Genomic DNA, 12583 nt, shown 5'->3' on the forward strand with positions numbered 1-12583 from the left:
TTTATTTTTATTGTACTCCCAAGCCCATGGAGAAATTTTCAGTTATTCACTGAGATTTATTTGCAAACAGTTAAGTGAAAATGAAATGTAAAATATTAAGCTACCACTGAGGCATTCAATTTAATATCAAACTCTTGTCAGTCTGTTTACATAAATCCGTTTTCCATTTTGAAAACAAATTGGTGCAGCTTACTAAAACTATCAAACAACAAAACTATCCCTGAGATTTATACTATGCAAAGATTTTAGGGCAGGGACCCAAAGCAGTTGGTTGAATATATGTTAGGTCGCTTTTACAGAGTTATGGAGAAGACTGTTTACTTGACACTTATATAGCAGTTATTGATGAGCCACAAAAGCAAATGGTAAATAAGTAGACTACAAAGAATGTTTTCAAGCATGTTTATGAAAAATTGAGTGGAATGAAAAAGTGTGGTAGAAGATTTGTGAGTGTACACGAGTCATAGACAAGTTAAATCGTCATAAGAGACAACCCAATTTCAAAGTTTGGTAAAGCAAAACCCTTTAAGTTTAGTGTGAAGATTTGAGTCAGGGTTTCCTGAGTACCAATATGCTAGATACATTTGTCAGAGTTGACATAAAGATGGTAATCCATACCACTTCCTCTTCCCAATAATGACAAGCAACATTATTTCTGTTGCTTGTCAACCAGAAATAAATAAGGAATGAAACGCATTCCAAAACAATGTTAGTGTTTTTGTTCTTGTGACAGTATTTAAAAGATTACAATACCCATGAATATATCATGGACATGGATATTTCTAACCATCAAATGTTAAGAATTTGTAAGGTAAATAATAAATAAATACATTGTAATTTATTAATCAGAGTAATAAAAAAACCAGACACAAAAAAACCTGGATTAATTGCACAGGGTTTCATAATTTGAAGCCTGCATTTCTGCTATCACGAGGTCCTGTTAATGAAAACAGTACATGTACAAACAAATGTGTTAGAGACATCAAATACATTACATGTCAGGAATGTACTTAAAAAAACAAAAATACAACTTTTGTACTAAATAAATACAAATTGACAAATGTCCTTCAAATATAAAAATTAATTAATAACAAAACAAGAGAAAATAATGTAAAGTAGCAAAAGGAACAGCAAGGTAACAGAATACAGTTACTTATCTGACATAATTGTAACTTAGTTATATTTTCAAAACAGTTCTAATGTTTATTTTGTCTGCCCAATGATTTTTGTCGAGATTTGTCTTATGATGTAATGCTTTGCATGTTTGGACTACCTTGAATTTACATCTTTACATCCAATTTCTCTTCAACTTCCCTCTCCTTGCACTGTACATCAACATGAAGAGTTACCATATATATCATATTCAGCAAAGATCACACTGAAAGTTAATGACAATAAAATGAATGAAAGTGGTTTCACCAGGAAAAGTGACAGCAGTTTGTTGGTTTTAAATATCTGATAATATTCATTCATGTCTTACAGATCCTCCCAATTAGCTAATAGTTAAAAATTGCAATTTTAGTTAGAGTTTTTCATTTAATGTAAAAAATGTAAAAAATAAATAAATAAAAAATTAGACTTGAGATTTCATAAAGAGTAGAAAAGCACAAACCTGAAATGATTAAAACCCTACAGGATATGAAGGGAGCTTAGTTTACAATATATTTTTTACTTCTATATTTTGAGGTGAGATTTTTTTTTTGCCATAAGCCACCAACTAAGAGTTGATGTAAAATTAAATTTTAATATGACATTTTTTTGCTTGCTGATTAAAAAATACTATTTTTCAGTTTAATTAAATAAAAAAAATGAATGAGAAAACACCTGGAGTCCTTCATTTACAAAGAATATCTATAAAAAGTTATGTTGATTATATATATATATACATATAGTTTTGTGTGAGAAAACATTTTTAAATATTATAACATATAAACAAGAATACAGTTTATTATAACATTTTGTTGTCACTAATTTTGATAAAATAACTTACAGCTCATAAAAACCCCAAATTTAATTTTTGTAGAAGGCATGCAGTGTTATTATAATTTTCTAAGACACTGGATTTTAGGAATTCATTAGCTGTAAGCCACAAATATCAAAACTAACAAGTTTAAACTTCGGAAGTATATCATTATGTTTGCAATGAATCTCTATAATATATGATTTTTAACTTTTTGAATTAAATTACTGAAATAAACATTTAATTAAGCGATTATGTCTCTATAGTGTCTTCTTTCATTTACACCACTAGGAGTCAGTATACACACAGAAAACATGTTCTTCATAATGGATATAGTGAGATCAGAGCCACAGCTCTAGGTGCTTAGTAAAAGTCATGATGTTTCTGTCACTTTTCTATTCTAGATAAATACTTTTTCTCAGAGTGTGTTTTACATCACAATGGTAATTTGCTTCAGGATGTTTTTGGTTATGGTCATAAATGGCTCCATTCACCTTCATTTGAACATCAAGCAGATTCGTTTCCCTGTAAAGAGAATGACAGAGGCAGTTTAGATGAGTAGAACACAATGTTGAGTATAGATTACATTTATTGGGAATATTACCACCTCTTGGCTTTGCTTAAGGCATCAGTCAGTGCTTTTAGGTAAACAGAGTGATGCTGCTCTTGCAGCAGCTGGCTTTCATCTGTCCAGCAGTGACTCCAGAGTATGTCTGCTTCTGTGGGGAGGTTTTCTCTGATGGGAAAGCTGTCACAGCAGTCTTGCACCCAATGATCAGACTCAGGAACCATGTAGCTCTGGATGAAGAAAAGTTTTGGCTTGCCAACCATCATAGGACAAGAGTCACCTAAGAAGAGCTCTCTGATGTTTTTGACAGAAAGACCTCTACCATACGAGTCCGTACCCAGGATATTGTCGTCTAAGCTGCGGCTAATGATGCAGCAGACAAAAGCATCCTCGTTGCAACTCTGTCTGTGTTTAGAGACTTCTTTAAGAGTTTCGAAAATTTCATTAGCACCCAGCATGCTGTAGTAGAGAACGTTGAAATGGAGAGCCTTAAACGTGTTTTCTAACATTCCTGAGGAAGAAAAGACAACGTAAAATTATAAAAGAGACATTGTGATCGGACGGTAAACAATCATTTTGTATATCACTTTATATAGATGTGAATAAATATGTTGCTGCCTATGGTAACATAATAATACTCCTATTGTGATTGCGTAATCTCAAACTAGCAAAAAAATATAACCATGATTTAAGTTTTTCAACTATTGAGTGCAGAGAAAACAATTCCTTCAAATAAATAAATGTTGATGACAAAATCACCTTTCACACAATTATTGGTATCACTGCCGTTATTGTTAACAGTCTGTACTAAAAACAATACCGATAACTGTTCATCAAGCAGCATTTAACCTTTTCCAGTAACATTTCACAAAGTTTGGAGCGCAGTGAGAGAGAGATCTTAAATCATTTGCAGTTTGTTCACAGTCCTGAGTCCGCTCTTCTTTTCCACCCATTGCTTTTCTATAAGGTTGACATCTAGTGGGTGACATTGCCCAAAGATTCTGTATTCATGCAGTTATGTTTTTTCCACTAGATTTTTAATTATTTGATATTTTAAATCTCCTGGGTTTTCCAAAGCCATTGTAAGAGAGTTGTGAAAGACCCAAAGCATCACTGATCATCCACCTTACCCAACAGTGGACATGAGGGACATTTCCATATCATATGTCATATTTATAATTCATGGAAATAGAATATGATGGATTAAAATTGAGAAGTTTTAAATACATCTGGTCAACTTAAAAAGTTCATAAATTTAAAATTTCTCGTATTTTTTATTTATTTTATTTTTTCTTTATTTTTTGTTTTAAGCTGTGGTCTCAAACTGCAGTCTTCGAGGGCCAGACTCGTGCAACTTTTATATGCAATTATTTCTTAATAATTTTGTTTTCCCACACCATGTTAACCTTGACCTGTGTGTGGTGAGGGCCTGCTTTGAAACACTTTGAGAAATAGCTCTGAAAAACTAACAGCAATATACAGCATTTCAGTTATGATGATGAAGAAGAGGAATAAAAACAACAACGGGGTGCTTTGCACTTACGATGCTTCCACATTTTACTAAATATTTTGGATGGAAATCAAAGTTTTATGTTATTGTTTTGGTACCTCTTCTTAAATAAATTTTTGTATCTCACCTCCATCATTACCTATACAGTCAATAATAACACAGACTCCTCTTTGATTGGCCCTGAAGTTGTACTGGTCTGGTTGACTCTAAAATGTAAAAATAAAACATACATGTGTCATTAATACATCATTACAAACCCATCACAGTAATAAAGGTGCAGCCGGTCATTTACTGTGGGCAAAAACATCAACTTGGGAGTTTTAATTATTTATTTAAATTATGCAAAATGCAAATTTAATTGCCAAAAACCTTTTTTCTAACAAACATAAATTTGATGATAATACTTGGAAGAGATTCAATTGTATTCAATATTAATCAGATAAAAAGGCAAGATGAGTTGTAAAGATTCCTATTGATACTTAATCTAAAGTAAATAAGTGTAAGGTGTGATGTAAAATACATCATATAATACCATTTTATACTGTATATAAATTGTGACTTTTCTAAACATTTTACTCACAGCAGCTTGACCACTGTGTTGTGGAGGCCAAGAGTGTTCAGATGTTGCACCTGTAAAATGAACAGAGAAAGAGAGACAATTACTGTCCATTCCTATTAGTTAAAAGCTTAAAAAGAGTACCATATAATGTTCAAATATTTTTAATCCTCAGACTTTTTTTATGATTTTTTCTTTAGATTTTTAATAGTCTTTATAGATAAGCGTTTGTTCAGTGTTGATATGGTTTGCAATCAATCACTGCACAAGACACTAAATCTTATGGTTTAAAAGCTTTTTAATTGATGTTAAAATAGGATTTTATGCCCATCAAACTATATTTAGTATTTAATTTTATGCAGGAACAAACATTTGAAAACATATGAGCAACCATTGCATCTGAAACAAAATTGCTTCCGATGTTCTTATTTTGCTAAATTATATTTTGTATGACAGACAAAATGATGTTGTCTCTGGATTTAGGGATTTTCATGCCTGCATAATTCATTTTCATTCTCAAACCGTTTTTAAAAACTTTGGTTTTAGCTAGAGCTATGGATTTGAATAGAAACTGTGAACAGCACATAGGCCTTGGCAAGAAACATTTGGAAATTATGTTTATAAACATAATACAACACAGGGCCTGCCAACAGAACAATAAATTGTTGCATATTTAAATCTTCAGCTAAGAAAATTGCCTATAATTAGATCTGTTAGGTTCAATTTACAAGTCTGTGACTAACTCACTCAACAGATTGTTCTGTTACATAGTCAGAATATTGTTTGTTCTCTGCTTGAGTTTGGTTATCCTCTTGCCTTCAGGATTATTGTATGACATCCTGCTCAACAGTGTTAGGCACCAGTCAGATTTTTACACAAATCTTATTTAATGCCAATGAGAAACTGTATCAGCTAACCAACATAGATGAAGCATAGACATATTTGTAGTGTTTTAGTGTTTTTGTACTGTGATGTTAACACCAGATTCTTTAAGTTCTTTAAGTTGTGACTTGGGGCCTACATGGATCATACTTGTCACTGTGCTACTCTTAACCAATCCTGAACCATTTCTCCTTTGTTAGCTGGACACATTGTCCTGCTGAAAGAGTCGCCAAGTAAAACCATTTCCATGACAGGGTGAATCTAGTTTTAAACAATGCAGTGGGATGTGATACATTTGCAAGTAACATCCACCAGGAATGCAGGACCTGTGGTTTCCCAAACAATGCCCTGCAGCTGTTGGGCTTGCATTTTTGTAAAAGTGCATCCTGGTGTCACATGTTCTCCAGATAAGTAAAACACACACACACACACACACATAATGGTAAAGGTTAAACAGACCAGGTCACCTTATTGCATCATGGCCCATATGGTCTAAATGTAATGGTCATGTGGCCTCTATTACTTTTTTTAGTGCTAGACAGGGGTCAGCATGCGCTTCTTGATAAATCTAAAAGTGTGCCTCAATATACACAATACACTGTACTGCACCATTCTATCAAAAGCAGTGCAAAAATCTTCAGCTTCATTGCATGCCTAATGAACCATTTCAGTCACCTGAGAATCCCCCAAAAATTTTTCGTTTTCACTTTCCTTTTTTAAGCACCTCGTGAATCATTTGAAGCATTTAAATACCAACTTCTTCAATTAATATTCTTACCTGACATCTTGTAAGCAGCCACTGTTTTGGCCAGATCAAGCCGGCCAATATTTTGTAAACACTCCTCTACGAGCTCTACTCTTTCGGGTGACACTGAATCCAGCTTCTCCAGTTCAATCATCACTTCCAAGAAGGTCTGTAACAGATCATCTGTAAGATTTTTCATTCAGTCAAAGTGAAACCTTCCCATTGTCAAAGCACATAGTCACAAAAGCCCCTACACACTCAGCCTGAAAGTAAAGGTATATATATACATGTTTACCTTGATATTTTCTGTTTTTTCATGGGATAAAGTCCTGCCTAATAAAAATTTTATTTGCTCCACATCCTCCATTTGGAGATTGTCACTTATAGTAACCATCAGTACTCTGCAAAAAGACAAACTGCATTAGTGAATGAAACATCAACTACTGAAACTGAATGTAAACAAAGTATATTACCTGAATCTTGGGAGAACTTGTCTATATGTCTGAATCTTCTTTTCTATCTCATTTCTGTCCACTTTATAGACTCGTTTTATAATGTCGTACCGTCCTAGCTGCCTGAGGATGGACATTATAAACAGGGCAGGGTCTGCGTGAAAGTTTCCTTTGACTCTTAAAGTCTCCCTGACGCAAGCCACGCTGCTGTCGGTAACCAAGCTCCCACAAAGGTAAATTGCCTTTTTACGGTCCCCAGTTGTCAGATCCTCCGCGATAGCGTTGATCCTAAGGTCATATTCTTCAAACGGAGACATGTTGTTTTGTTGATAGAAGTAACTTCACGACGACTAAGAAAAGAAAAGCATTAACCCAACATGGCAATAGTTAACGTCGAACTGAGTTTCGCGGTTGTTTTTGTTGTTGTCTTTAAAGTATTTAAACGACGCGACTTACCTCACAGCTTCAGTAAGGTGGTTTGAATGGAAACTGCAAGTGATAACGCTGTTGGGGAAATACCCAGAAGCGGAAGAAGACTACGTGGCGTATAATCACAGAAAAACCGTTTCGGGAAAGTTAAGATTGCAAATCTTTTAAAAGGAACCTCCACTTTCATGACCGACGAGGGGGATTCTTATCCTGTAAAGCGAAAGTGAAGGAACAGCTGACTTCCGGTACAAACCCATGGTCGAGACCGACAATGCAAACTTCCGATTTCTTTGTAAAGCAGAAGCAAAACTTCAAGATTCATAATTGTTTTAATTTGTCACATGGTAATTTTTAATATGTACAGTTAAAAGTAGATTACTTGCCTGACACAGTGGCGGTGTTCTGACAAGAGTTCTGTACTAAGAACCACGCCCCAAACAAGGGATAAAAGTTATGTTAATTTGTTGTCTTTATACTTTATCAACAGTTTTTAAATTTGGAAGTTAAATTACACGATGCCATAAAGCCAAGCTCGATAATATTTAAGTATAGTGTTGAAGAAAATAATTATTTTTAGTGCTTAATACAGCTAATCTTACCCTAGGTGTAAGATTAGCTGTATTAAGCACTAAAAATAATTATTTTCTTCAACAATAGTAAGTGAAAAATATTCATTATTGGAGGATAAAGATAACCTTAGACATGTTGTTCCTATATGTCAGCTTGTATCACAGTCTCTAGGATCAAGTCATTCCCATTTGTCATAAAACCTCTAATGTTTAAAACTCAGACCACAGGTTCATAAAATACAAATTACACATAAGAGCACTTTATCTTGAGCTGTCTACTGTAGCATTCCCACAGCCTTCTCTGATGCAGAACTCCTTCCTGCTCCACCCAAAGATGCATATTAACAATAAGCACACACAACAAGCAACAGGATAGGTAGCTATGGAATGCTGATTTTTGTTAGTGCAACATTTCCTCCTCTCCATGATTGCTTTCATGATACAAAATTTAACTGGAATTGTGATCTGTGATTATGTAATTTTCTCAAATGTCCTGGTTATGCCTCACTTGACATTGGACTCTCAGGGTAATGCTATCCAGCCCAGTCAAGTAAGTATTAATTTTACACTCGAGCTGGAGGAAAAACAGATATAGGTAGTCAGGTAGTCAGTGGCTACTCAACACAGGGGGTGCCAACTCCTCATTTACTATAGATGCAAAAAGCAAATTCACAGTCCAACTTAGAGATAATAAAGCCTTTCTTTGTTTTGTTACTTGGGCACTCAAGCGTTCCCTGCTGATTCTGTCCTGGGCTACTGCCCTTGATACCTTTATCTAAAAATGCCACTGGTCTGAGATTTAATCATATGAAAATCTTGAGTCAGAATAATGAATTCAATTGTCACACTGAAATTATTGTAGATATTGTTTTGGCTCTTCAGTCAAAAACTGACTAACCATTCTGTAACATTAGCTATACAATTTGAGTGAAATCTCTTGGGTATCCTAAGCTTCTCATAATAATTGGTGTAAAAATGTTAAATATATAACAATGAATACATTTAAGAAAAGAAGTGGTGATTTAACTCTTTTGCACATTATTGCATTTCTTCCTGTAGTGCACTGTACTGTATCAGTTCAGACTTGAAATCCCGATTTAGAGTTTTCCTATGTCCGTGAATGCATCACTGCTACTCCCCCTGCAGATCGCCGAGTTCCGCTCGGTCCAGCCAATCGTGCTGCACTGTCTTTCAGCACCATTGCAGTGTGGAGAGATCATTTGAAGCTCGGAGACACACAGGGATCATTGGAAGGAAAAGTACCCGACCTGAGTGACCGCCCTGGGCAAACACATCTTCTGCCTCCCTGTTATACAGTCAATGTGTTCCGGCTCGTTTGCCATTCTGCAGTCCAAGTAAGTATTAATTTTACACTCGAGCTGGAGGTATAGACAACAGATATAGGTAGTCAGGTAGTCAGTCAGTCAGGAGGGCTGCTGGTGACTTGGAACATCATCAGCACTCTTGTGGATGTTAACCCGCAGCCAACCAGGAGACTTCCTCAGCGTCAGGTTGTGCCAGGACGGGTAGCTGGGGACCGCACACACACACACAGCAGATGCTCCCGGTGTTGGAGCTTGGCTGCCAGCAGTCAGCTTCAGTTAACCGAGCCTCGGCCTGGTCACGACTGATGAAAAGCGGGGATGTCCACCAGCTGCTGACAAGAAGAGGCATGCTAACGGTATGCGAGACAAGCTAAGGCAGCTAACTCTTGTGTTCAGGCTCAGGTTGTCGTGGCACTTTTTGTTTTAAATAAATCCTTAGCTAGCAATAAACTAACTGGCTAACGGAGCTGCGTACCTCTGAATCGCCAGTATAACTGGTTAGTTGGCTTCATTGTTTTAGGTTAAACACCACAGTGTGTTGATAGTTTTATTTCTGACCACTACACATTTAATCTTGAATGTTTAGAGTGTATATATGTCTTGTGTCGGTTTTTTGGGAAGGATGAACTCCTCTGACGGCAGAGCTAGCTGTCTTATTTTGAAAAATAGGTACGGAAGCTTGAATTTTCTCTTATTTCACCGGTTTTATGTAACATTCATATCTGATATGGCTGCAGTAGGTGTGCTATTATGTTGGCTGCATTAACAAAGTTATTGCTAAGTGAAGCAGTGCCTTAATGAACAATGAGCAGTCATAACATTGTGACCATGGTAACTTAAGGTTAGTACCCCTCCTCATTTTGTAACAGTGTAGTGGTCTGCTAAAACAATGAAGCATGATCCATGCTTTACTGTTTTATTATAGATGGCACTCTGTAATTTGCGGCAGAAACATTCATCCCGAGGAACCAGGATTTATGTACGACAGTCTGGGAAAAGTGCAGAGTCTAATTGTTTTTCCAGGGATGTGTAGGTCTGTAAAAGAAAATAGTGTTGAAACATGTTTCTATATATTCTCTATAAAAAATATATTGCTATCCATCCATCCGCCTGCTTTACTGAACTATATATGTGTTTGCCATTTATTCATTGCTACATACAGCAATCTGACCATCCATGAACCTTTTAAATTATTTATCCATCAGCTTATTTGTTTATCTATGTTGTTATCTATCCATCTGGATGTCCAATGATCAGTTTGTCTGTTTGTCCATTCATCTGACTGTCCATCAATCGATCTGGTTATTCACCTACTCATCCAAATATCTGTCTCATGGCCTTAAAGTCCATCCATCTCTTTGTTCATGCGCCTGTTAGTCTGCTTGTCTTTTAATTTTTTTCATCTATGCATTCATCCGTCCATCATTCATTCAGCTGTTCTTCCTGACATTCATTTGTTCTACCATAGATTTGTGTATCATCCATCCTGGGTCAGATAGAGTATCTATCTCGCTTTCTATCTATTTAGTCTGTTTGTTCACCTATAACCCATCATGTACTTTTTTCCACATTTTGTTCCTGTATAACTTTACCAATTTTTAAATGTAGAAAAACATCCTAAGTTCATGAACTAAAAAAATATTGATTTGAAAATATTGAATTCTGACTGGTATTTTTGGATTTAGTGTTACTTCATGGCAACAGTTAACTGGCACAAAGTAACAATTTCCCTATCAGGGAACAAATGAGCTGGAAATCTATTAAAAACTCCTAAGGAACAGTAGTATCACTTACTATTTCATCAGTAAATTATAATCAGGTTCAGAAGCTTCTGTATTGTTATTTTGTTGAACAGAAGATGAAGTACTAGGGAAAGCATTGGCTTTTAGAAACGTTACTAACACTCTGTGTTGTTAAGTCAACCCTCCAAAACACTCTATAGGTCAAGCCCAGTTAATCCTAAAGGCACAGAAGTAATCATATTCACCCAAAATATATTGAAAGAATTTTATTTTATAGACCAGCCGGAGGGACTCTAAACACACACTCAGAACTATATGGAATTGGTTTTAAATGAAGGCATATTCATGTGTCAAAATGCATTCATAGTCCTGACTTAAATCTGATGAGGAATTTGATGCAAGATTTTAAAATTGATACTCATAGCTGCTCTCCATTTCATCTGACCGAGCCTGAGATATTTTGTGAAGAAAAGTGAGAGAAAATGTCCATCCAAATGTCACCCAGAAGACCTGAAGCTGAATTTGCAAGTAGTGAAAGTTGTATGAACAACAACCAAAGGGTGTGAATATTTTTGCAAAATGCTGTCTTTGTTCTGGTGCCTTGCTAATGTATAGTGTAACTAAGAAATCTCTTGTTGGACACTGAGGTTCCTCTGTAAATAAAGATGTCCCAGCAACACCATGGGGGCCCTTTGGGCATTAAATTGGCAGCTGTTTTAAAGCACAGTGGCTCTGTTTGCCCAACCTGGCAGACACCGGCTGTTTAGGATGGAAAGGGGCAGTCAAGCAACTCTCCTGTCAACAGAAATGCATTATTCCTAATGGTGGTTAGTTTTACTTTAGTCAAATTGTTGTCTCATAGTGCAATGTTGTCCTTAGACATTTAATTATTTATTCTTTTTTTAGTTTCTGAACCAGTGAATTAATTAAACATGAGTTAAAATGATGACGCTCTAAATTGATAAGCTGCCATTACAATAATGATGTAATAGGCAAAAGATGCAGAGCTGAAGATCTAGATAATTCCATGCCATCTGCTGCTCATCGTCAGCCTCCTTCTTCTTCCTCCTCCTCTTCCTCCCTTGCTGCATTTCTGCTACCATGTGTTTTGGGACTGGGCTATCATCAGAGCTGTGGTCTATTTTAGACAGAAACTCCATTTACCCACTTAATCTGTGTCCCCGTCTGCAGGAGTTGAATTTCATGTGCTGCTCAGTGCTGTAATCTGTTCAACCCAACATTTTAAATGAGGGCAAGGACTTTAACCCTCCTGTTATGTTGCGGGTCAATTTGACCCGTTTCAAAGTAAAAAAAAAAAAAAAATAGTTAGAAGTATTTTTTCTGCATGAAACTTTTTCTATTTGTCTTAATAGGTGCACTCTATGTATAAAAAAAAAATTGTTCATTTTACACACTTGCAGCCCCCTCTGTGTCTATTTGTTACATAGATACTGTTCGGGTCAATTTGACCCGGCATACAAGTTGAAGGGTAAAAAGTTTTAAAAAATGTCCAATTCTGTTTGTTTCCTTGCACTTATGAGACATATTTCACCACACACACACACACACACACACGCACACGCACACACACGCCCACGCACACAAGCCTACATTCTCACTATTCTCTTTACTTCACAAGGAAACTGAGAAAGCAGGTGTTTATAAAACTTTTGACGGAACCTTTTCTCTTTTCTGTTCCGTGGAAAAACTCCACCCACACTGAGTGACACTCACTAGAAGGGGAGGGGTGGGAGGGCATAAATACTCTCTGCAAGGGAGTCCTAAACACATTACACACTAAAGGTACATGTGATATCGTCACTGTCAGAGGTCAGGAAATGAGCA

At 36.0% G+C, this 12583-nt stretch overlaps 2 protein-coding genes across 6 annotated transcripts in view; one reads left to right on the plus strand and one right to left on the minus strand.

Annotated features, from left to right (window-relative positions):
- Window positions 1-388: 388 nt before the first annotated feature.
- Window positions 389-7290, minus strand: LOC122839942 (CASP8 and FADD-like apoptosis regulator). 2 transcript variants are annotated; one of them, XM_044131988.1, is made up of 9 exons: window positions 7130-7290; window positions 6695-7023; window positions 6517-6622; window positions 6255-6390; window positions 4619-4668; window positions 4166-4244; window positions 2568-3039; window positions 2455-2485; window positions 389-937 (listed from the first exon to the last, which is right to left on the minus strand). In XM_044131988.1, the coding sequence occupies exons 2-9, from the start codon at window positions 6988-6990 to the stop codon at window positions 884-886; spliced, it is 1224 nt and encodes a 407-aa protein (XP_043987923.1). In that variant the 5' UTR covers window positions 6991-7023; window positions 7130-7290; the 3' UTR covers window positions 389-883. The 2 variants fall into 2 exon arrangements, with proteins under 2 accessions (XP_043987923.1, XP_043987922.1); XM_044131987.1 differs by having other exon boundaries at window positions 389-2485; window positions 7130-7283.
- LOC122839941 (protein FAM126B-like) overlaps window positions 6820-12583 on the plus strand; it is a 49825-nt gene continuing 44061 nt past the window's right edge. The window contains exons 1-3 of one of the 4 annotated variants that reach the window (XM_044131982.1): window positions 6820-6906; window positions 8818-9026; window positions 9156-9352. The gene's annotated coding sequence lies outside the window, so the exon portion shown is untranslated. Of the gene's footprint in view, window positions 6907-7243; window positions 7348-8817; window positions 9027-9155; window positions 9353-12583 lie in introns of those variants that run through there. The other 3 variants (XM_044131981.1, XM_044131984.1, XM_044131983.1) reach the window with 3 other exon arrangements.

The sequence above is a fragment of the Gambusia affinis genome, linkage group LG11 (assembly GCF_019740435.1).
Source record: "Gambusia affinis linkage group LG11, SWU_Gaff_1.0, whole genome shotgun sequence".
NCBI classification, from domain to species: domain Eukaryota; kingdom Metazoa; phylum Chordata; class Actinopteri; order Cyprinodontiformes; family Poeciliidae; genus Gambusia; species Gambusia affinis.

Excerpts from the sequence above, each read along its gene's own strand:
- LOC122839942 (XM_044131987.1), bottom strand. The coding sequence starts at position 6,990 with ATGTCTCCGTTTGAAGAATATGACCTTAGGATCAACGCTATCGCGGAG. Across the intron at positions 4,245-4,618 it reads AACACAGTGGTCAAGCTGCT|AGTCAACCAGACCAGTACAA; the intron begins GTGAGTAAAATG and ends TTTACATTTTAG. Across the intron at positions 3,040-4,165 it reads CTGTATAGGTAATGATGGAG|GAATGTTAGAAAACACGTTT; the intron begins GTGAGATACAAA and ends TTTCTTCCTCAG.